At 39.4% G+C, this 25,538-nt stretch overlaps 1 protein-coding gene across 2 annotated transcripts in view; it reads left to right on the top strand.

The window, feature by feature from the left end:
* The window catches only part of ric1 (RIC1 homolog, RAB6A GEF complex partner 1), a 90,000-nt gene that overhangs the window by 36,289 nt on the left and 28,173 nt on the right, over positions 1-25,538 (top strand). For both annotated transcript variants that reach the window (XM_080847427.1, XM_080847426.1), the window contains exons 4-8: positions 13,666-13,773; positions 17,029-17,171; positions 19,377-19,513; positions 20,013-20,104; positions 22,827-22,915. In XM_080847427.1, coding sequence (XP_080703553.1) covers positions 13,666-13,773; positions 17,029-17,171; positions 19,377-19,513; positions 20,013-20,104; positions 22,827-22,915 — 569 coding nt within the window. The remainder of the gene's footprint in view (positions 1-13,665; positions 13,774-17,028; positions 17,172-19,376; positions 19,514-20,012; positions 20,105-22,826; positions 22,916-25,538) is intronic.

Below are 25,538 nucleotides of genomic sequence, written 5' to 3'. Positions count from 1 at the left end.
ACTGATAGTTAGCCGTAGCAGCTAACATATAAATTAACGTTACGTTAACGTTGGAGACGACATTTTCCGTAATTCAAGTTGTGAAGTAAACCTTTGAAGTAATTCATGAATTTAGTTGTGTGGATATAGTGAACTAAGGCTTGTATTCCCACTACGGTAACGTTAGCTGTGTTAAGCAGAGCTATCCTAGCTGTGTTAAGCAGCTGTAACATCTGAGTACGGGGCTAAAGGCTAACTAACACTACGTAACGGGAGTATCCACTGGCAGTTTCAGCTAGCCGTAACGGGGGATCATTTTCCTTAATTCAAGTTGTTAAGTAAACCTGTGAAGTAATTCATGAATTTAGTTGTGTGGTCAAGTGAGCTAAGGCTTGTATTCCTACTACGGTAACGTTAGCTATCCTAGCTGTGCGGGGCTATGCAAAGGTTGCTTATACTGAAAGAATGGTTAACTTGTTGTGGCCGATAGCGTGAGTTAACATTAACCCGTGTCCTGGGAGTAATGATTCATGAGAGACCTTGAATCATTAGGTTAACTGAAAAACGTTTGAGGATGTAGCTGTTGTAGTGTGCTCAGTTTTCGAAAACTAGACTGAAACTAAGAAGGATAACTATGACTAAATGTGACTAAAACTAATATGCACTGAATCTAAAATAGCTGCTGAATCTAAAATAGCTGCCAAAATGAACACTGAGATGTATTAATTTTGGCAGCTATTTTAGATTCAGTCTTAAGACAAAAATGCATATTAGTTTTAGTCACATTTAGTCATAGTTATCCTTCTTAGTTTCAGAAGAGGTTTTTCATGGTTGCTAGCTCTAATCAGATGTACTATAGGCTTATAAGAGAAGACTAACTTTTTATGCCAACGAACACCAATAACTAGAACTAATTTGACAGACTATAAACCAATGTGATACACGTGCTCTCTAGCTATACAGTAAAAGTGTTGCTTACGTTTGATACTAGACCTACAGTCTAACTCTAACTGCATTAAGTCTAACATATAGGCCTATCTTACAATAAACTTTAAGTAAAGCTGGCTATGTAACCGCATTCATTCCAATATTGTTGCAGAGATGTTTCCTTTTACCAAGATAACAATTTCAACAATTCACTTAGCTCAGTAAGTCAGTATAACGAGACTCTGGAACTATTAGGCTATGACCAAATGTAACACACTAGACCCTTTCACAATAAACAAGCAAACAAACAAACAAAAACAGAACAACAAAGATACCCTCATATGTCTAAACGTCAGTGGAGCCAAAATATAATGGTTGAGCTTGGTTGCTTGCTAAAATATATTGGAAGAAGGCCCCACTACACTGATTGAGTAGATGTAAATACATGTTAATTCATTGGCACTTGTTCTCTCTGTCACAGAGCAAGCACACTCTCGCAGTTCGTTCACGAAACGCATTCTAGTTTATTTATTTATTCCGTACGTTTTTCTTGCAGCTAACTTCTCCTCGCCCGATTGAGCTAGAGACGCCATTCAAACACCAAAACGTCCGGCCGGATCCGGTGCAAGCTGCTATGACTTTTCGTGGCGGTACAACTTGCCATCCCTTTTTTATTCCTCTTTTTCATCCCCTTTTCCTCTCATTGACTAACATGGTGGAAGGTTGAGCCATTGTGACGTCACACACTCTGAGCAAGGAGAAGCTCTCTTAAGAGCCATATGCCATAACAATCATGCTAATCGAAAACCACCATCAAGGTTTATACCTCTTAAATGCCATAAAAATCATGTAAATCGAAAACCACCATTAAGCTTTATATCATGATACAGTAGTAGGTATAGCTAGCGAGTTGTTTACGTTCACAACCCTCAGACAGTTAAAAAGGCCCGACAACAGTCACCAAAGAAAACCTAGATATACTATTGATACTATCGTGAATAGAGTGATGATAGCTAGCGAGCTATTTAGCCTTCACCCAGGCTCAGGTTTATTTTGCTAGGTATCTCCGATATCGACGCAGAGACACAGTGTGAAAAAGGATGAAAAACTTAACGAGGAAAAGTGGTTCGGGAACTACGTATGCAGTAGTTGGCTGTACCAACTCAAGAAAACACCTGAACGAGTGGTTAGATAGAGAGTGCAAAATATTAAAACGAATGTAGTGGCAACAGTTTCAGGTACAGTTTATACACCCGCTCTAACAGTGTTAACCAGTATGTGAGTAACGTGGGTTTTATTAAGGCATAGCGTGTGTAATGTGTAGCTATTTCATTCCGTTTGTTAACCTTTCCGGCTGTCTGTATACCAGCAGCAGAGCGGAGCATTTCACTCCCCTGCCATCTCGGAATGAAATAGCTACACAATACACACGCTATGCTTTAATAAAACTCACGTTTTACGAGACACCAACAGAGGCACAATCGACAAGTCTTACCATTGAAGATCTTTGACGTTCGGTCTGAAACTACAACCAGCCATCCAGGTTAATCCAAGTTATTGTGGAGAACGACAGTTGCATCAATCATTTCATTAAAACTTCACACTTATTACATTGGACATATCCACCAGCCTAATTAGAATCTGCATTGTCTACTGAGCAGAAATATCTCCATACAGTAGATTTCCCTTCGTTTAGTATCATTTTAAACTTTCCAGATGACTGTATTGCTCGTCAAGTGATACGTGTCCAGAAACAAGGCCCTTTGTCTGGATAGCCATAGCTAGCATAACTGCCATTGAAATCCAATGGTAATGCTACCTAGCTAGGTATGCTAATTGTCGGTATCCATCGTTAACTCGTTAATCGTTAACCATCATGTCACTGGCTTTAATTTAAGAATGGCATGTTAGTAGTACATTTAGTAGTACATATAATATCAGTACACTTGATTCATTACTGCTGATGTGTTACTTATATATGTTACTTATTAGCAGCTAGCTACCTAGCTAGCCACTATGAGTTCCAATGTGTTTTCAGTTAGTGTTAGCGGCAAGCTAAGCTAGCTGCTGTAATAGTTGAGTTGAGCTTCAGTTAAGACGCTGCGTACCGTACTTCATCATCACATTCGATTATTTATTACAAACAAATTCGAATTCAGCTGTAGGCATGAGATCTGTATCTTGGAGACTAATTGCATCCACAATTTAAGTACTGCAAGCTAGACTACTACAGTTGACACAACACAGGAGGTCCCTGGGCCTGAGAAGGGAAGGTAAGGTAAGGAGTTTAATGTGGCTATAATATGGAATTTTAAATGTGCCTAAAACTAGACTAAATTGTAATGAGTTTTCGAAAACTAGACTGAAACTAAGAAGGATAACTATGACTAAATGTGACTAAAACTTATATGCATTTTTGTCTTTAGACTGAATCTAAAAATAGCTGCCAAAATGAACACTGAGATAGGGGACCCCTTAATCTGCAATTCATGGTTGCTAACTCTAATCAGATGTACTACCTAGGCTTATAAGAGAAGACAAACTTTTTATGCCAACGAACACCAATAACTAGAACTAATTTGACAGACTATAAACCAATGTGATACACGTGCTCTCTATCTATACAGTAAAAGTGTTGCTTACGTTTGATACTAGACCTACAGTCTAACTCTAACTGCATTAAGTCTAACATAGGCCTATTTTACAATAAACTTTAAGTAAAGCTGGCTATGTAACCGCATTCATTCCAATATTGTTGCACAGATGTTTCCTTTTACCAAGATAACAATTTCAACAATTCACTTAGCTCAGTAAGTCAGTATAACGAAACTCTGGAACTATTAGGCTATGACCAAATGTAACACCCTTTCACAATAAACAAGCAAACAAACAAACAAAAACAGAACAACAAAGATACCCTCATATGTCTAAACGTCAGTGGAGCCAAAATATAATGGTTGAGCTTGGTTGCTTGCTAAAATATATTGGAAGAAGGCCCCACTATACTGACTGAGTAGATGTAAATACATGTTAATTCATAGGCACTTGTTCTCTCTGTCACAGAGCAAGCACACTCTCGCAGTTCGTTCACGAAACGCATTCTAGTTTCAATTGTCATTCGCCAGACCAGGTGTTCGTACTTGTTTAAACCAGAAAATTGTGTCAAATGATAAAGAACAGCGTTGGGTAGGCTAAAGGCTGCTAGCTAACAGCAGGAAGCTCGCTAGCTGGTAGCTAGCTATTAAATGGCACTCATCTTTGCTCTGATTAAAAAGATGTTTTTTGTTTTCACCTTCCAGACGACAGCGTTGTGTACCCATCCACCTCTGAAAATTAAATAACTATCTGTGCTTTTGTAGGCTTTCAGTCTTTGAGATGTGTAGGGGGACGGATTTTCTATTCGATAGATGTTAATATCTAAGCAAGGTAGGCGATAGTGTTGAATAATGGGTTACTTGAAATTGGACGACTTTAAATTAATATAAGAAATTGAACAACATTAACTCCTACACAGATAAAATAAATCAAGAAGGATAGCGAGACCGATTGATAAGCATAGAATGAGAACGAAGAAAGGCAGGCAGGACGCCAGATCACACAGTGACACTGGCTGTTTTTTTTTCACGTTATATGAAAAGGCTGAGATATTCCTGACGTTTTATTCAGTCTTACTGCTGGTCCTTTTGGAATACCAACAGGTGCACTTCGTTGTTGGATACGTAAAGCCTATGTACTGTTCTCAATACGTGTTTAGCATGACATAGCATAACTATGTTTCTAGATAAAAGCTGTTGCCATTTCCACGAGACGAACATTTGAATGATGTCAAAGTAAAAGTCCAAACCTAAACTGTTTTTCGTTTCCATTACAACAATACAAGCAATATACATATGCTGACCTGAATAAGCAGAGGGCAGAACAGTCTATTTTGCTACATTTTTGTGTCCCGGTAATCTTTTGTTTGGCATGTTGGTGAAGTTATTTAGAGGACCAATTCTCAATTGTATTGTTCTTTAATGAATGTTCGTTTATTATTTACTTATTTTTCGACAAATAACTCAAAGAGGGAAATTCACAACTCTATCACAACTTCCACTTGCTCCCGCAATTTTATTGCAACAAACTCTTAAAAAACACAGCAACTTTAAAAAAAAAAAAAGCTCCCACGAAATCAGGAATTTTTGGCTACAATGTTAACCTACACACTTGAGCTGCAAATCCCTACCATGATACAGTATAATTAGCACCTATCTCAGCAGATGTCTTCAATATGTTTATTGTTGTGCCATATTTTAAATCTACATTTTATTAATTTATCTTCCTAAAACCCACTAGAGGACACTATTTCAAAAGGATATTTTCAAAAATGTCTCATGGGGGAGCATGCCCCCAGACCTCCCTAGGAAAAAGAATAGGTTTTATCTAGGGGCTTAGCCCCCCTAATTCGCCCCTGGGGGACTGCGTTGTGAAGTGGTGGGCCCATGCCATGAGTTTGTGGAAATATCAAGCTCTCCATCTTTCATGGGCCACTGGCAGAGTCCTCCTTTAGTCTCATGGGAGATGTGATTGACACTAAAAGATCTAACATGAAGATCTCCACCTTCGATGCAGTGCAGACTGTGAAATATGTGCTGAGGTCTAGGGGCAAGACTGGCATTGGCATGTTAAGATGACATCAACATGGGTCCAGTTGATACAACTTTCTGCCAGAACATTAGGGCTGCAGGGAGAAGGGATAAGACTGACAGAAAGAAGAGGACCGAGGCAAAGCAGAAGAGACAGGCGGAGTATGGCTGCTGTGCTACATGTGAAAGTGTCGAGAAGGCCAAGACTACTGGACTAAGAGACAGACATTAGTTAATACAATCAGTGGTCAGAGCAGACTGTAGGTTAAGAAGAAATTAATTCTATTTTGTATTGATAATAAAGAGTTTACAACATAGTAGCAAAGCAATGTGCAACATGACATGTGAGTTGTGTAAATGCCTGTGCTTTATGGAGAGGCTGAGCTTGAGCACGACAGACCACAATGCAAGTTGTGTGGATCCTTGATGTTTCATGGTTTACAATTGCTTCCAATTACATGTTTTTATTACTACCAACAAATGTAGGCTTTTGTTGAGGGCCTTGTCCTTCACGTACTGTACCTCTGAAGTGACGTTAATGCTAGCTAGTAGGCTACGAAAGCAGCTTTCATTGTCTGACAGGACTAGAGCTAACCTAGCATTCATCTTTATTATAGACCGTTTTGAAACTTCCGTCTGTATTAAAAATAATCACGTCAGATTTGCTCATAAAGGCTATTGCTGACACTTTAAAAAACGGTTTTGTACAAAGGTCTGATGCAAATAGATTAAACAGTGATAGATTCAAGTGTGGCATCCCTTTCCTTACAACATCGATTTAGGTAGATAGATAGATACATTTGTATTAATCCCGTTAGCGAAATTCATGTGTAATAGCAGCAAGGTAATCTTTTTTTTGTTTTTTTTTGTTAGAGAGACCGCCACAACCACTGCGCCATGGCAACCCATTCAGTTATTAAATACTGCAGGTCGTGTCCGTTGTTTTGGCTGGTCTCCAAAAAGTACATCCATATGGCTAAGTAAGACAACGAAAAACAGTTGCACTCAAAATTATTCAACCCCCATTGCCCTTTTAGGTTTATTGGCAAAATATACAATGTCTCAGCTGTTTGCAATAAACAAATTACACAATAATTGTTGAAGTAGTTTAATGAAACTAATATTAAAGGGGTTTTATCCAAATTCAACACAAAATGCTACTTTTAATGACTTTAATGAATTGAATGCAGTGTCAAAATTATTCAACCCCTTCATGACAAGCATCTTCAGCACTTAGTAGAGCACCCTTTTGCTGTTATGACTTGCTGCAAACGTGATGGATAGCTAGACACCATCTTCTGACAGCGTTCCTGAGGAATCTTAGCCCATTCCTCATGGGCAATGGTCTCCAGTTTAGTAATATTCTTTGGTGTGCGTATTGCAACCGCCTCTTTCAAATCCCACCAGAGATTTTCGATTGGGTTCAGGTCAGGCGACTGTGACGGCCACTCTAGAATCTTCCATTTCTTCTCCTGAAACCAAACCTGGGTGGACCAAACCTGGTGGACCAGCCTGCGACCAGATTCAAACCTACTCACTTTGGAACCCCGATTTGAACCAGTGTGGATTCTGTGTGCAGATTCACAGGGTTCGAGTCCACGAAAGGTTGATCCGGAAACTTTCTCTCCTGATTCAGGCAAACTAGACTCCGTGTGCATGCCCCATGAATGTTATAACCACCTGCCCCCCACCCCTTCCCCAACTCAGTTCAACTCTTACTGTTATTACCACCTGCCCCCACCCCTTCCCCAACTGAGTCCAACTCTTCCACCTGCCCCCCACCCCTTCCCCAACTCAGTCCAACTGTGACTGTTATTACCACTTGCCCCCCACCCCTTCCCCAACTCAGTCCAACTGTGACTGTTATTACCACCTGCCCCCCACCCCTTCCCCAACTCAGTCCAACTGTGACTGTTATTACCACCTGCCCCCCACCCCTTCCCCAACTCAGTCCAACTGTGATTGTTATTACCACCTGCCCCCCACCCCTTCCCCAACTCAGTCCAACTGTGACTGTTATTACCACCTGCCCCCCACCCCTTCCCCAACTCAGTCCAACTGTGACTGTTATTACCACCTGCCCCCCACCCCTTCCTCAACTCAGCCCAAATGTGACTGTTATTACCATCTGCCCCCCACCCCTTCCCCAACTCTGTCCAACTGTGACTGTTATTACCACTTGTTCCTACCCCTTCCCCAAATCAGTCCAACTCTTCCACCTACCCCCACCCCTTCCCCAAGTCAGTCCAACTGTGACTGTTATTACCACTTGCACCTACCCATTCCCCAACTCAGTCCAACTCTTGCAGCAGCTGGCCAGAAAAAACAGTTCTCTAGGACAGGGGTTCCCAACCTTTTCGACTCTGATGCCCAACTTATTGTATTTGTAACAGGTCGGGTCTCAATAAAACACCCCCTTTATCTTTATTCCATTAGGCTAATTTAATCTTTAATCCATTAATTCTAATTAATAAGCGATTCTTAATTGCCACAAAAGCAAAATCCGCAGCTTCTACAGGTGGAAGCCTAGAAATTAATACAAGAAAATCTAGATATCGCTTCAAAATGTATTGTGCATGAGAAAACAACATATAACCACACAGGCAGTTTTACCTACATTTAGTCAAATGGGATGTATTATCCAAAAGAGTTTTGAAGCAAAGGAATGTAATTGCAGTAGGCCTAGGCAAACAAGCAAGGAAATAAAACCAGAATAGACCCAAAAAATAGCATGCACTGAAAACAAGTGATGAAACATGCAAACAAGACCACTTAGCTAGGCCTAATTAAAGGTGATGCTTCAGACATGTAAACAAATAGGCTCAAATTATGTTCAAATTAATAAGTTCAAATAGGTCAATATAGTGATTCAAATAATTGAAATAATGATTTAACTCTGTGGCTGAAATATATTATCAACATAAATAGCACCGAGCAGTCCTGGGCAGTAGTTCGAGTTGGTAGCTCTCCACAGAAAAGCATGTCCTCTTGTAGAATACCAGCCCAATGATAACGCACAAAAAACAGCACTAATGCAGCTTTACTGATGTCCGTGGACTCGTCTTACTTGTTTTAAAAAGGAACGGGCTATCTTTCATCTTTTCCAGGACCTGGTTCTGTATGTGAGTGCTGGATGTCGCGTCCCCAAATGTTGATTCCGATTTCAAGGTTTGAGCACCTCATAAGACAGCTTTAAAACGCACTCAACACACTGCGCCCTGGGCTCAATGTCGTCACCTCAATTCACAAAACGGAAGGATGACATTACCAGTAGGGCTGCATTCGCGATATGATGAGACGCGATTTTCAAACCGCACCTTAAATAAAAACCGTGATTAAAAAAAAAAAAGTGTTTTTTTTTTTTTAAAAGATGGACATCTTTGCGCACAGTGATTGAAGCAGCATAACGGATCACTTGCTAATCACTGACGAGATGCTAGTGGCTCAAACTAGCGAAATGTCTTGAAATGCTTACTTTGACACTATGACCAACTAGTTAGTCAACAACTGTCCTAACACAGCCAATCATCAAGCAAGTGCAACACAAGACGGCAAATAAGCTACTTACTAGTTCAGCAGTCAGTAAAAACCAGGCGGCTTCTACATAACGCAGTCATTTGCCTACGGACCCTGGTATGGCAATGGCACAGAGGCGATACTCCATATTAAAAGTCATTGTAGCGCCCCAATTTTCAAAGCTGTTATTTTAACGTAAAACTGCTCATCCAGGGTTTTTCCTGGGTCAAAATGGCTCTTCGGTGCTCCCCAAAAAACTGTTTTGGGGGTCTGTGTTACCTATCAGCAGAAATCAATGTTTTTTTTTTTTTTTTTTTACATTTCATAAATAATGGAGGCTATCATTTTGCTTCCACTTTAAATTAAATATAGATAGGCTAATATATTGACAATAGTCCAAGCCCCATGGTGCTATCATGTATGGTTCAAAGATTCAAGATCAAGGTTTACCTCGTATATGCAAACTACTGAAATCTATATCAATAGAATCTAGAACTAACCAGTGGTCAGAAATGGAACACACGAATTATGAAAGTCAAGTTTATCTATTATTACTATTTCATGTTTATTATACAAACCTACATACTATTATTTTCACCAATGGAGGCTGCGTTGGAAATCAATAATCGAACTTTTGACAGTATTTTGAGTGGAAATTGAATGTGCATTTATACAGGTGTATTCGTGTACGTCGGCCTCGCAGTGGAACGACAGTTTTCAACCGCACCGGTTTATCAATAATAATATTATTAGTGTGCTTGCCCGAAGGGAAGCACAGTATTGTTCTTCATAAGTTTTCTTTATTTATTCTCCCCGTTTTTCTTGCAGCTAACTACGCCTCGCCCGATTGAGATAGAGACGCCGTTCAAACACCTAAACGTCCGGCCCGATCCGGTGCAACCTGCTATATCTTTTCGTGGCGGTACTCCTTGCCACTCCTTTTTTTATTCCTCTTTTTTCATCCCCTTTTTCCCCCATATACTTACATGGCAGAACTAAGGGGCATTATGACATCATAATAGGCTCATTAAACTGGCTTGCACCTGTGCTTCACTGACACCTAGGCCAAGGAACCTATTCTCTCTGTTCCTCTCCATTCAACTGTATAACTAGGAATATTAAGAGACACCTTCCATCCAGGGCTCTACAGTGCGAGTATTTCACTCGCATAAATAGGTACGTGCGAACTTGAAAAACTTGTATTCCCACTACCGTAACGTTAGCTATCCTAGCTGTGTTATGCAGTCCTATCCTAGCTGTGTTAAGCAGCTGTAATATCTGAGTACTGGGCTAAAGGCTAACTAACACTACGTAACGGGAGTATCCACTGGCAGTTTCAGCTAGCCGTAACGGGGGATCATTTTCCTTAATTCAAGTTGTGAAGTAAACCTGTGAAGTAATTCATGAATATAGTTGTGTGAATATAGTGAGCTTAGGCTTGTATTCCTACTACGGTAACGTGAGCTATCCTAGCTGTACGGGGCTATGCAAAAGTAGCTTATACTGAAAGAATGGTTAACTTGATAGCTCACCAGTTTATTTTGTTGCTAATGTGGTTGGAGAGGATTAAGCATAACCGATAGCGTGAGTTAACATTAACCCGTGTCCTGGGAGTAATGATTCATGAGAGACCTTGAATCATTAGGTTAACTGAAAAACGTTTGAGGATGTACCTGGACACAGTGTAGCTGTTGTAGTGTGCTCAGTTTTCGAAAACTAGACTGAAACTAAGAAGGATAACTATGACTAAATGTGACTAAAACTAATATGCACTGAATCTAAAATAGCTGCTGAATCTAAAAGACTGAATCTAAAATAGCTGCCAAAATGAACACTGAGATGTATTCATTTTGGCAGCTATTTTAGATTCAGTCTTAAGACAAAAATGCATATTAGTTTTAGTCACATTTAGTCATAGTTATCCTTCTTAGTTTCAGAAGAGGTTTTTCATGGTTGCTAGCTCTAATCAGATGTACTAACTAGGAGACTAACTTTTTATGCCAACGAACACCAATAACTAGAACTAATTTGACAGACTATAAACCAATGTGATACACGTGCTCTAGCTATACAGTAAAAGTGTTGCTTACGTTAGATACTAGACCTACAGTCTAACTCTAACTGCATTAAGTCTAGCAAGCTATATCTTACAATAAACTTTTAAGTAAAAATATGTCTTTGCTGTTTATCCTCTTGGTCTTCCACTCAAAATATTCATAAACATCTTACCTTTTCATTTAGGTAAAATAATTGAGAGAAAAAGTTTTTTTTTACATTAAATAAATATTATTCTTCAAAACATGTGTGCACAGGTATTGGCACCCCTTAATTAAATGTTTTGTGCAGCCTCCCTTTGCCAAGATAACAGCTCTGAGTCTTCTCCTATAATGCCTGATAAGGTTGGTGAACACATGGCACGGGATCTGACACCATTCTTACATACAGTATCTCTCCAGATCCTTCAGATTCTGAGGTCAACGCTTGTAGACTCGGCTTCAGCTCATCCCACAGATTTTCTTTGGGGTTTAGGTCGGGGGACTGTGATGGCCATAGCAAAACCTTTATTCTGCGGCCGGTGAACCATTTTTGTGTTGATTTTGAGGTATGCTTCGGATCATTGTCCTGCTGGAAGGTCCAACCATGGCCCATTTTAAGCTTACTAGAGGGGGCTGTTAGGTTTTCATTTGATATCTGCTGGTATTTGATGGAGTCCATGATACCATGTATCCTAGCAAGATGTCCAGGGCCTTTGGAAGAAAAACAGCCCCACAACATCAAAGATCGGCCACCATACTTCACAGTAGGTATGGGGTGCTTTTCTGTATGGCTATCTTTCTGTCTACGCCAAACCCACCTTTGTTCTTTTTGCCAAAGAGCTTTATTTTGGTCTCATCTGACCATTTAACTCAGTCCCATTGAAAGTCTGACTTCCATTCGGCAAACTGTAGGCACTCTAGTTTGTTGTTGATTGACAGCAGAGGCTTTTTTCTGGCAACCCTTCAAAACAACCTGTGGTGATGTAGGTGGCGTCTGATGGTAGTTTAGGAGACTTTCTAACCCCAAGACTCAACTAATGTCTGCAATTCTCCAGCTGTGATCCTTGGAGATTATTTTGCCAGTTGAACCATCCTCCTCACGGTGCGTGGGGTCAATGTACACACACGTCGTCTTTCAGGCTGATTCTTAACATCACCTGACGCTTTAAACTTCTTTATTATTTCCATGATAGTGGAAATGGGTATTTTCAACTGGTACGAGATTTTCTTGTGTCCATTTCTTGATTTGTGCAGCTCAACAATTTTTTATTGCACATCGTCACTGTGTTCTTGGGTCTTTCCCCTTGTGATGAATGACTAATGGAATTTGGCCTGTGTCATCTCATATTTGTACATCAGTGGAACAGGAAGTCATGGTTAACCTCTTAAGAGTTCATAATTAAACAGGTGAACTTAAAAATGTAAAACATGACTGGAAATATACTTCAGTCAGATTTCAATTATAAGATTTTTCTAGGGGTGCCAATAATAGTGGTACACATGTTTTTGTAAAAAATATTTATTTAATCTCAACCGTTGTTTTCTCTTACAATAATTTAACTTCAATGTAAAGGTAAGATTTTTGTGAATATTTTGAGTGAAACACCAAGAGGATAAACAGCACAGACATATTTTTTTATACCCTGTTTGCTCATATTCACTAGGGGTGCCAATACTGCTGAGCGGGACTGTACTTGACTTTGTTTAAATAACTTAAATGCACAGTGGCAAAGCCACTGATTTGTTTCTGTAATGAGCAGTTAAATACAAATGTAAAATGTGGGAAAGAATATTTCACACTAAATGTATCTAATATTGTGTCATATTTAAATCATTCAGTACGTTTTGTTGGAGAAAAAAAAGAGGATAACATTTTTTTAAATCGCATATCGAATCGCAATCGCAATATTTTGGGGAAAAAAAAATCGTAATTAGATTATTTTCCCAAATCGTTCAGCCCTAATTACCAGTGCTGTTATTCTTTCGCTTAAGAAACTTCTCAATTTTTCTGCTAATATCGCCACTGACTTAACCTTAAAGCAACACTACGGAACAATTCTACCTTAAAATAACAGCTTGAAATAATTGTGCAGCTACAATTACCTTTATTGTGGAGAATGGACATTGGGGGTCTGTAGGGAATTAGCTGCTGTCTGTAAGATTTCTGGAGCCGCCAGGCGCTTTGTGTCTGAGCATGCGCAACTTCGATTCAAAGCTAGTCATCTTTCTGCTGGATTAGTATGAGTTTATTTGCTGTCCTGCTTTGTCTTGTCTATTTAGATGTTTTATATTGTGTTGAAAACATCCAATCATATCATATAAATCCTATAAAGTATTAATATTGTTTCTCAACTAAAAATCAGTTCTTCGTGGAAAATTTGTGGGGAAAAAAACCTGAAACATTTTGGCGACCCACTGGATGGGAACCCATGCTCTAGGACATTCATGCGCTCATGGAATTAGGACTCTGTAAAGCACCTTGGACAATGCTTATACAAAGAACTGAATCTAACCCTCAGTGTTTCTTTGTGTGTCTGTGTGCCTGTGTGCTCGTGTGTGTGTGTGTGTGTGTGTGTTTTTAGGGGCAGTCTACGTGTTAAGGTAACTCCTGGGTACAAGGAGGAACAATGTGCTCCTGCTCTCAGTCTAGAGATGAAGAAACCAGTTGACCTCGAGGCCCCCATCACCAGGTAAAAACCTTTATGTACTGATACACAATCTCAAGTTAAAACCTTTCTGTACTGATCTACAATCTCAAGTTAAAACCTTTCTGTACTGTTCTACAACCTCAAGTTAAAACCTTTCTGTACTGATCTACAATCTCAAGTTAAAACCTTTCTGTACTGATCTACAATCTCAAGTTAAAACCTTTCTGTGCTGATATACAATCTCAAGTTAAACCTTTCTGTACTGATCTACAATCTCAAGTTAAAACCTTTCTGTACTGATCTACAATCTCAAGTTAAAACCTTTTGTACTGATCTACAATCTCAAGTTAAAACCTTTCTGTGCTGATATACAATCTCAAGTTAAAACCTTTCTGTACTGATCTACAATCTCAAGTTAACCAGCTTTCTCTCTCTTTCATTTAGTCTTTCACTCACTCTCTCTGTGAATCAGTTTATCACTCTTTTACTATCACTGCCATTCTAGCTCCATCACACTATCACTCACACGATCACTGTCTGTTTCTTTACTTGTTTCCCTTAATAACATTACACTTAACATCTCAATTAGTTGTATTTATGTCTTTCTCTTTTCTCTCTCTCTCTCTCACTCATCCTTAATTCCATCTCTTAATTTTACTTTATCACTCTCTGTAATCATATGGAATTACCCCTCCCATTGGACCTCATTCTGGAACATTCTCTGAAATGTCTTCTTAAATGTCTTCTACGAACTTCGTACTGAACGCCTGGAAATGTGTTCTTAAACTGCCAAAGTTTTCTTAGCTGTGCTTCCCCGAATGAGGAATGCCACTGATTCTTAAATTGAATGTGCGTTCTCGTACATCTCGTACATCTTGCCCGAAGGGAAGCACACTATTGTTCTTCATAATTTTCTTTATTCCGCCCGTTTTTCTTGCATCGAATCAGGCCTCGCCCGTTCGAGGTACAGAAACGTCCGGCCTGATCCGGTGCAACCTGCTATATCTTTTGATGGCGGTTCTCCTTGCCACTTTTATTCCTCTTTTTCATCACCTTTTTTCCCCATAGACTTGCATGGCAGAACTCTGTGGATTATGACATCATAATGGGGTCATTAAAACTAGCTTGCACCTGTGCTTCACTGACACCTGCGCCAAGGCTCCTCTAGTCTCTGTCCCTCTCCATTCAACTGTATAACTAGGAATATTAATTTACGAGCACATGCCTCTACAGTGGGCTCTACAGTGCGAGTATTTCACTTGCATGTGCGCCTAAAAATAGGTACGTGCACAATATTGTGAAGTAGAGCTAGAAATGGCTTTGCTAGCTCCCATACTTTCACGTTAGCCTCGGTAAACGTTTAGCTAGCTAACGTTAGCTAACTATGAGGTAGCATATCCTAGCTAAGTTACACTAGCTATCGATAGCTAACTAGTAAACTCATTGCAGTAGGGACTATAGGACAGGCTACGCACAACATGAATCAAGCAAAAAATAAATGAATATGTGACTGGTTTGAATAGCCTTGTCTATTTGGGCAATTCGTTAGCCTTGGTAAACGTTTAGCTAGCTAACGTTAGCTAACTATGAGATAGCATTATCCTAGCTAAGTTATTATAGTTTGTCTATTTGGGCAATTGTTATTATCATTGACACCACTTTCAACTGTCAAAACTATCCGTCTAGCTAAATCTGTTGGTTATGACATTTCACAGCATTTCATATGGAGGATATGTGGTTGATTTAACTCTAAGGCCAGCTAGGCATAGAAGCCTAGTTGTATTGTGCCTAGGGTGACCAGAAGTCCCGGTTTTGAGTTGCGTGTCCCGCGTCCCGACAAAAACCTGTCGGGACGCTAATATGTCCCGGTTTACACCAACCACTATGAAATCGTCCCGGTTGTCAGCGATTACATAGCCGATGTGGTCTAATTATAGCCTGATCATTTACTAAATCCATGTAGAAATACTAATAAAGCAAGCGTCCAGCGTATGATTTGAACAATGTGTGCGTGTGTCAGTCAATCATAGTGGTCTGCATCTGCAACCTGTGCAACCAGCGTTACAATGTATTTGTTTCTGCCTATTAACGTCTCTTCAAGACAGCCAGGATTATAGCCATGGAGTTTAGCTCAAAGTAAACGGTGCAAGGAGTGAAATTGTAAGTAGGATACAGGTAGTTACAGAATGTGGCTGTATCTGTTATCTGTAGTTGTTAACGATTGTAACCTGCTCAAATGTAGGTACTTGAGGTAAATGTAAATATTGAAATGTAGTGGGCTATGGTAACACTAAGCCAGCTAGCTATTTTGTTAGTGTGAACGAGCAAATTCGAAATACAAGAAATAACTATCGACATCTCTCTATTCTTTGCATTAATATATTTCTCTAGTATTTCGAAACAATAATATCAGTCCCTACCTATATAATGTTGTTGTTTATAATCAGTTATTAATGCTAGTGAATCTTAATTTGACATAATTTAAGTGAAAGCATTGGGTGCCTTCCATTTCAGCCCATTATACAATATTTATAATTGATAATGAAGATTTATTTCAAATGGGCACCCCAAAAAATTGCCATCACATCATTTGAATTTTCCAAATCTAGACGTGATATTCTCATTTATTTAAATGACAATTCTGTTAATCAAGTATTGCCTTAAATTATTATTTACATTGATTTAATTGGAATTCAGCTGTAGGCATGAGATCTGTATCTTGGAGAAAAATTGCATCCACAATTACTGCAAGCTAGACTACTATGCAGTAGACACAACACAGGAGGTCCCTGGGCCTGAGAAGGGAAGGGAAGGACTTTAATGTGGCTATAATATGGAATTTTAAAGGTGCCTAAAACTAGACTAAATTGTAATGAGTTTTCAGTCAGTGGAGCCAAAATATAATGGTTGAGCTTGGTTGCTTGCTAAAATATATTGGTTAAAAACAGAAAGGTGTATTCAGTGTCACTGCAGATGGTTACACTGGAAGGCTGGCAGATTCATCCTACAACCTGCATTCAACGTTGTACTGAACACAGAAAACACAGTACTATACAGATTTTGTTCTCAGATATCAGTCTGTGAGGCCCCTCAACAACATATGCGCACAACATATGCTTGATGGCCGCAACAGAGCAAGCACACTCTCGCAGTTCGTTCATGAAACGCATTCTAGTTTTACATTTACATTTAAACCCCATTCAGCCATACTTGTCTCTAGTTTTGTTTGTATAATTCAAATTCTCTGGCACCCTCTCCCTCTCCCTCTCCCTCTGCGTCTGCTTTCTGTCCCTGTAGTCTCCAGAGTATGCCGGAGGACCTCCTGGTAGCTACAGCTGATGGCTATCTGCACATCCTGCACTGGGATGGAGTGAGCAACGGACACAAGACCATCAGCCTCTGCACTGTCCCATTTAGTTTGGACCTGCAGTCATCCAGAGGTCAGAGTTCCAAACACAAACCAGGCACCATACCCTCTCTTCTCTGCCCTTTGCTTCAGTGTGGTGTGCAGTGCATCTGTTTTCTGTTTAATTCGCTCCAGCTCAAACTCTCACCCAAAGACACATTTACCAAGCATATAAACAAAAAGTAAGGACATTTGTGTTTGGTAGATTAGACGGTATAACATTTATTGCCGAGAAGCATTGTTACAACAAAGAAATAATCTACTAAACACAAATTTCCTTACTTTTTGTTCTATGTTTAGATTTCCTTGTGGTTTACAGGCAGTCTCAAAAATACGCTCTCCCCAGTGGCCATGTTTAAGTGTCAGACTCACAAATGGGTCACACCTCATCATTAAGTGTTCTTTGGTTCTCACTGTATCAACTGTATGGTCCCAGTCTGTACATTTCCCGCTTGACTTGAGTATATATCAGTTATTGAAAAGAGCAAATCTTGAATATCTATCCTTTCATAGTCCCAACTTCATGCCTAAGCAATTTAATCTTGAAAAGCCTGGAAAAAAACCAGTAGCCAGTGCACAATGGGTCCAGAGGTGGTGGCAGTTCAACAAATACAGGATTTCCTCAATGAGGGCTAGATGTCTATTGAAAGACCCTGCTGCTAAGTCTGAAATATCTTCCTGGAACACTATATACATACACATCATTACTTGACCAAGAAAATGGGTTTCCAAAATTACAAAAAACTTCCAACCAAATGACAGAGAGACGCTAGATTGACCCTGGCACAAAACGATTAACCACCACCATTAATGGCCAGTACTATGTAAAGAAATGGGGGAGGGGTGAGAACAGAGGACAAAGGGTGATAGCAGGAAGGAAGCTATCTCGGGGCAAGGGGTTCTAATGCCAATGGTTCAGCTCTCAGTGAGACAGACAGAGTACACATCTAAGAATATGAGTTTGCATATTTAGATGACACAAAATAACAATAGAAGAGCTATTTTCGGTTCTATCAGGTTTGAGTAATTTAGAAACCTGCTGCAAAATGAAGATAATGAAGTAGGTGACGACATTTATATATATTCTAATTTTAGATTTTAAAGCATGACCTGGACAGAAGCTGGGCCCTTTGCCCATCTTTACAAGGAAGTATATCTCTCTAGGTCTGTTTCCTATCACAGCCTGAGCACCAGGTCTACCTCTCTAGGTATTTTATTGCCACAGGTTAATTTCAGAATGTTCTTGGTGATTCCATACAAGTGATTCCATACAAGACTACCGTGTGTAGGGCAAATCAGTTTATGGCAGTGACATAATGCAACTACATCAGAACCCATCATAGCCTGAACACTAAAGCATACGTGTCAAGGGTTCTTTCAGATCGCTCACTGCCCTGACAGGCGCTTGGATGCTATCTGGATCCCCAGATAATGAAAATGATTGTGCCAGTAGGAAAGGGTATTATTCCATCAATGACCAGGTTGTGTGTGATGCCAACCTAACGATTCCAAACTGCATTATAAAGTGGCCTGGGTCTACACCCAACAGCTACATCAGTAGCCTGGGTCTACAGCTACATCAGTGGCCTGGGTCTAAACCCAACAGCTACATTAGTAGCCTGGGTCTACAGCTACATCAGTGGCCTGGGTCTAAACCCAACAGCTACATCAGTGGCCTGGGTCTACAGCTACATCAGTGGCCTGGGTCTACAGCTACATCAGTGGTTCCCAAAACTTTTCATGGCATTCCCTCCTTTAAACAATTACACAATCTTTAACATTGTATCTACATTCTAACAGTTAAACATTTTCATGTAATCATTTAGTTAAACTTAAATATTTTCTTAGGTAAATGTTTTGGGGAAAAGTGGTGGGTATGTCTGCATAAAGTGATTTGGTGGCTCATTGCTGTAGGTTTGTTCAATGACATTAGTCACATACCTGAACCAATGTGACCTGACCTTTTATATGGATGTATTTTTGAGACACCCTTTATTATCTCTATCTCTTCATGTCCTGCTGGGTGGTTGGGTATTTTCACGCTTTTGACCTCTTATGTGGATGTGTTGCCATGTGTGTCTGGGATAGGTTTGTTTTGTGTCGTGTGTGTGCGAGTGTGTGCGCCCTTCTGCCTTTCTCATATACATTTCTGTGTTTGCTTGTAATGGATGTAATTTAGTTTCTTACGGTGTGAGAGATTTAAAAGAAATCTATTTCTGAGGTCTGTGTGTGCCAACAGGTGGACCATGTTTAGACCTTGATGGGGTCCACATCAGAGGCATGGAGTACTGTGTAACTCTGGACGGCTTTGCTGTTGTCTTTGATGACGGAAGACTTGGATTCATCACCCCGACAGCCAACAGATTTACTGCTGATGTGTGTGAGGTGTCTGTCTGTGTGTTAGTTTGTTTGCATATAAGCGCGACACTGCGGCTCCCTTAATCCTCAAGACATTCTTGTGATCTGCAGACTATATAATGAATATATAAACTAAATAAGTCCTCAGTAAACAGTCAAAAACAGTATGAGGCACAAGTCTCAAAACAAAATCAAAAATCAAAAAATGTTGTGACATGCCAATCAACACGTTGCTTCAGGAACACAGAGGAGAGGGGTGTAATTTCATTGGCTGTTGAGCTCAATTATCAACAACCTTTTGCCAAAATTGTCTTGTCTTGAGGGCTAAAGGTTTTGAAATATTTAGAGTTCCACTGAACAATGTGAAAATAGTGTCACCTGTGTGTGTGTGTGTGTGTGTTTTGATGATTACATAGTGTGTTTTTGTGCTATGATTACAAAGTGTGTGTTTTTGTGCTATGATTACATAGTGTGTGTTTGTGTGTTCATGCTTGTCTGACATTCTCTGTACTTTCAGCAACTGCAAGGAGTCTGGGCAGCAGATGTGACTGATGGCACCTGTGTGGCCGTCAATAACAAATACAGACTGATGGCATTTGGCTGTGCAAGGTATGTATGTTTGTTTGTTTGTTTGTATGTATGTATGTTTGTATATATATGTATGTTTGTATGTTTGCTGCAAGGAAGTTTTGCTGTTGTAAGCATGTATGTATGTATTAGGGCTGGGCAATTTAACGCGTTAATCTCGCGTTAATTCATCAATTAATTAACGCCGTCAATTATTTTATTGCGTGTTAACGCAGGTTTTATTATTTATTTTATTATTGTAAGTCTGTTGCCTACAGGCTTTCATTTTGTAAAAGTCTGCTGCTGACTGCTGCGCAACCGGAAAAGAAAAGAATGGGCGGATAGGCAAACCTGGAGAAGGGCATAGACATAGACTTGAAAAGTTGACCACACGCAAGTTAACACAGATACACGAAAGCTAAACTTCTCGAAATAATGTGGCGATTCATTGCCTGTGCATCACCTCCAGCAAAGGTTAACGTCAGTGGGCGTTAACCGGTCAGCTGTTAGCTAGAATCTAGAAGTTCGTTGTCTCTGAATGATGCTACCAGCAGCTAAGCAGCTGGCTATCCTAGCCTGTCACCCTACTGGATCCATCATTAAGATCACATCAGGATGACAAGAAAATCAACTATCGAAAATATGATTTTGAGCTTGTTGTGCAATGATATCCCCTGTCCTCCCGGCTCCCGGTAAGTAAAGCTAACTAATTTTAATGTGCTAGCTATCACTAGCTAGCATGGGGAGTTGCCATTAACTAGCGAGCTAAAAACATCAGCCAACCAGGGACGTGCAGTCATAGGAGGCAGGGGAGGCAGAGCCTCACCTGTCATTTTGAAAAGTAAAAAAAAAAATATTAAAAAAATACATATATTTTTTTTATAATAATCATATATATTTATGTATTATAAAATAAATATTCATATTTCTCTAGTTATCTGTGTTACGAGTGTCATTTCTGCATGATTCCGATCATTTCGAGCATTTTTATTATCAAAATCGCTGAGTTTGAGCATTTCCGGTTCCCAGTGATCAGCCAATGAACATTGGACGTGCGGTCAAGGGAGGCAGATGCATTGCAGTCTATGGGCAGGGTAGGCAGTGCCTCCCCTAGGATTGCGAAATCACTCCAAACTGGGTTTTACGCATGCGTGCGCAAGCGTAGAACCTTTTGAGTTGAGCTGAAAACGCATTGAAAAATATTGCAAGGGAGGCACGCACTACCACGGATTCAAGAAGGGTGGTGAGCGAGAGGGCACTTGTTGGGTATATAATCTGACGTTGGACTTTCTTCTTCACTTCTCTACTTGAGTTTGACAGCGAAAATGGAAGATTGCATTGCTAACCTGAAGCTGTTCTCAAAACTGAACTTTCAGTCCAAACAAGACTGGAGGCATGTTGAATTAACTAAGAACGTTTAAGTATTTTAAGTTAACACAGTAGTATTACACATTTGCATTGGAGTATTTCACGTTTCCCAACGGGACTACATATTCATGCGCAACACGAACCTAAAGAAGCTAAAGGCTGTTGATGCAGGAAAGTTGCCTTGAAGTTGTGAGCAGACTAGGTAGGTGCTAATCCTGAGCTAAACTAGCCACTGACTGCATTCACTCAAGAAGAGGACAACGGATTTCCACTGATCTATACTGATAATCGTGAGTGGATTAATTTTGTTTCACCTCAAACTGGCGGTTATGAGCTCCAACGAAAGTGCACCAACTTTAAATTATACTGGCCAGTAGAACATTTTGGTATTGTGTGCTATGTATGCGGTGTTTAACTGTTTACATGTTAAATAAATATGGAATTGTTTTTTCGAAGCTGTCCGAGTTGGTTAAATAGTCATTTAAATTAGCATCCCACCACCGTAGTTATATTTTCTCCAGACAAAATGAAATGAGCCATATCATTGGTGGGAGGGCTACATACACTAGCTTGCAACTATTAATATGTTATTAATAACTCATCATAATACAATAAAAAAACAATCGTTTGAAAATAATGGTATTAGACAATAAAACAACGTTTTTTCAGTTCTGATCAGATGACAATTTTAAAACCATAGACATATATACATGTATATATTATATATATAGTTTAAACTAGAGCTCAAAATGACGTAATCACTTCCGGTTTCTGTGCCTCACCAGCTCCGAACCTCACTGCACGTCCCTGCAGCCAACAATGCAAAATCAAAAGAGATAAGGCAGAAACAACGTCATAACCAGGCTGGTTAGTTACATTACAGGGTAACCAGCCATCAAGTACATGGAATTGAGTTGTAATATTGTCAACACAACTTTTTGGTGCTTCACCACGCTCTAAACATTAATGCCCTGGCAGTGGCAATAATCTTTAGTTTTGTATTTGTTTTGATAACATTGTTTAAGTTGAGAATTACACAAAGTATTTATTTTATTAAGCTGCTACTATATACAAATTCTGAAGTTAAGTGTTTGCACAACAAATGTTGTGGCACTTTTGTTCATATGGCAGAAGATTTAAAATAAAAGTGCGCTATACACTACTTTTGAATTGATTATTGCATTTTGCGTATAGAAATGCGATTAATCAGGGAAATCATGCGATTAATCGAGATATTTTTTTTTTTTTTATCGTTGCCCAGCCCTAGTATGTATGTGTGTGCGTGCGTGCGTGCATGCATGCTGCAAGGTATGTTTGCTCAGAAAGTGAGTCAATATAGCTATTATTTTCAGAATATAAAAAAATTGGTGATTGGTATTTAATTACATTTTTTTAGTGGTTCAGTGTTGGTGTACATGATTGAGTCCACGACAGGGTCGATGCAGCTGTCCCACAAACTGGAGCTGACCCCAAAACACTACCCAGGTAACTTGGTTAAAGTTTCTAAAATAGTCCACTAATTCATGGCCTAGTTATAGTGAAGGTCTCATGTTTGTTAACCTTAGCTATTCCAGCTGTCTTACTGTATATTAGAAAGCTATCTTAACAGTTGGCAGTGTCTATGGTGTGTTAATATGAACGAATATGAATGGACAAACTTCTTAGGATCCAGGAAATGATTCTGAAACAGGGAATAAGAAACTTGAATAGAACTTGAATGTAGCCGCAGTTTTAACCTCCAGGGGTGGAACGGTGTGTCTGCTGTTTTAACCTTCAGGGGTGTAACAGTGTGGCCAGCCCGGCTACAAGAGCTCTGGGCCTGGATTCAGATGATTCTGTCATGCTCTTTTCTTGATTTTTTTATTTTATTTTAGTATTTTGGAACAACGATTCCTTACAGATTTACTAGTTGTTATGCATATCTGTATTTTTCTCTGAAATCACTATGAAATTAGTTTGTTACTTGTGCAGGAATATGTTGAGAAACAGATACTGAACCATTGTATACGTCTTTCAGGTGTGGTAGTGTATTATGAAAGTAAAAGGGTGCATATATTATTTCAACAGCATGAATACAAAAATCAAGTGAATGGAAGTCAATGAACCCCAGAAACATAAGGCTAGCGGAGACCAAAGACAGAAGTATTGATATTGTCATTTTGGTTGTAGGTATTGATATCATTATCAATCAGAGGTCCAAATTGATAGTTGGTATATGAGACTGTAACTTATCTTTTATATTGGACGCTGTGGTAGACCTCTCACTTTGTCTGGCGCCCCCATGTGGTCAACTGTTGATCTGCTGTTGTTTTGAATAGTTGATGTCTATCCAATCAGTGAGATCACCAACATTTGATGGGTGCTGTTGTCAGGATAGTACCAACATTATGATAGTGGCCCTTGGGAGAAGAGAATTAACACTTATGCACAATTGCACCCACTTTCATTAGCATGCCTATCCAGAGTCAATGTACCTCCATTGATCCGTGTGAGGATTTGACCTATTGTACCTCTAAAAAGCTCTCCCATTGGCTTAAATCTAATAGTTCATATCTAAAAAAAGCTCTCCCATTGGCTTAGATCTTATGTTTCTTTAAATTCTGAGTCAATATTCATCAAGAGCTCTTGAAGATGTAAATGGCTATACCAAACATGATGTGATCAGACCAAGGAAGACAACAGAAACTTTGCCTCTGACAAAACAGGTGTCCGAAAGAAAAATATAGCCATTTCGTAAACGCAAACGCATTAATTTGGCCTACAAAGTCATATTTATAGGTTGTTCTACAATATAACATTTTGGAGACAGATGCATTATAGATAAAGGCACGTATTGATGGCCAAATGTGAGAAACAATATGAGGGAATTTTTCATTTCAAATCGGTATGTCTCGAATCAAATTCCTAATCAAATCAGGGTATACCTAATGAAAACGTGCGACACTGGACTGATTTTGTTGTGACACACCTCACCAGAAAAGCGCTAACCTGATTCAGTTCAAATATGAAGGTTGTCAATATCATTTCCCTTAAGGTCTCCAAACTATTTTGCTAGAACAGAGAAGAAAATGACATGCTATTTCTACACAGTAGTTATACAGTAAGGCTTGTAACACAGCTTTTGCTTTTAAAAGTAGAAATGATATACAGTGCTCTCCACAATTATTGGCACCCTTAGTGAATGTGACCAAAACAGGCTATGAAAAAATATATCTTTGCTGTTTATCATCTTGGTCTTTCCCTCAAAATATTCACACAAATCTTACCTTTTCATCAAAGTAAAATTCTTGAAAGAAATATTTTTTTTGACATTACATCAAATATTTTTCTCCAAAACATTGGTGCCACAATTATTGGCACCCCTAGAAAATCCTATAATTAAAATCTAACTGAAGTATATTACCAGTCATGTTTTACATTTTTTAGTTCACCTGTTTCATTAGAAACTCTTAAGTGGTCAACCATGGCTTCCTGCTTCACTGAGGTATAAATATGAGGTGACACATGCCAAATACCCTTAGTCATTCATCAAGATGGGAAAGACAAAAGAACTCAGTGTCAGTGCGACAAAAAGTTGTTGAGCTGCTGAAATCCTGATTTAGGGAAATAAGAAAATATCTAAACAGTTGGAAATACCCACTTCCACAATCAGGGCAATAGTTAAGAAGTTAAAAGCGACAGGAGATGTCTGGAAGAGGACCTATCTGTAAATTAACCCCACACACCGTGAGGAGGATGGTTCGACTGGTAAAAGAATCTCCAAGGATCACAGCTGGATAATTGCAGAGGTTAGTTAAGTCCTGGGGTCAGAAAGTCTCCAAACCAGAATGCACCTACATCACCACAAGTTGTTTTTGAGGGTTATCAGAAAAAAGCCTCTGCTGTCAATCGACAACAAACTAAAGTGCCTACAGTTTGCCAAATGTAAGTCAGACTTTTATATTAGAGTTATATGGTCAGATGAGACCAAAATAAGGCTTCTTGGCAACAAACATCAAAGGTGGGTTTGGCGTAGACAGAAAGATAGCCATACAGAAGAGCACCCCATACCCACATTGAAGTATGGTGGCGGATCTCTGATGTTGTTGGGCTGTTTTTCTTCTAAAGG

The sequence above is a fragment of the Sprattus sprattus genome, assembly GCF_963457725.1.
Source record: "Sprattus sprattus genome assembly, chromosome: 11".
In the NCBI taxonomy this organism is placed as follows: Eukaryota; Metazoa; Chordata; class Actinopteri; order Clupeiformes; family Clupeidae; genus Sprattus; species Sprattus sprattus.
This window is presented reverse-complemented; position numbering and strand designations above follow the sequence as displayed.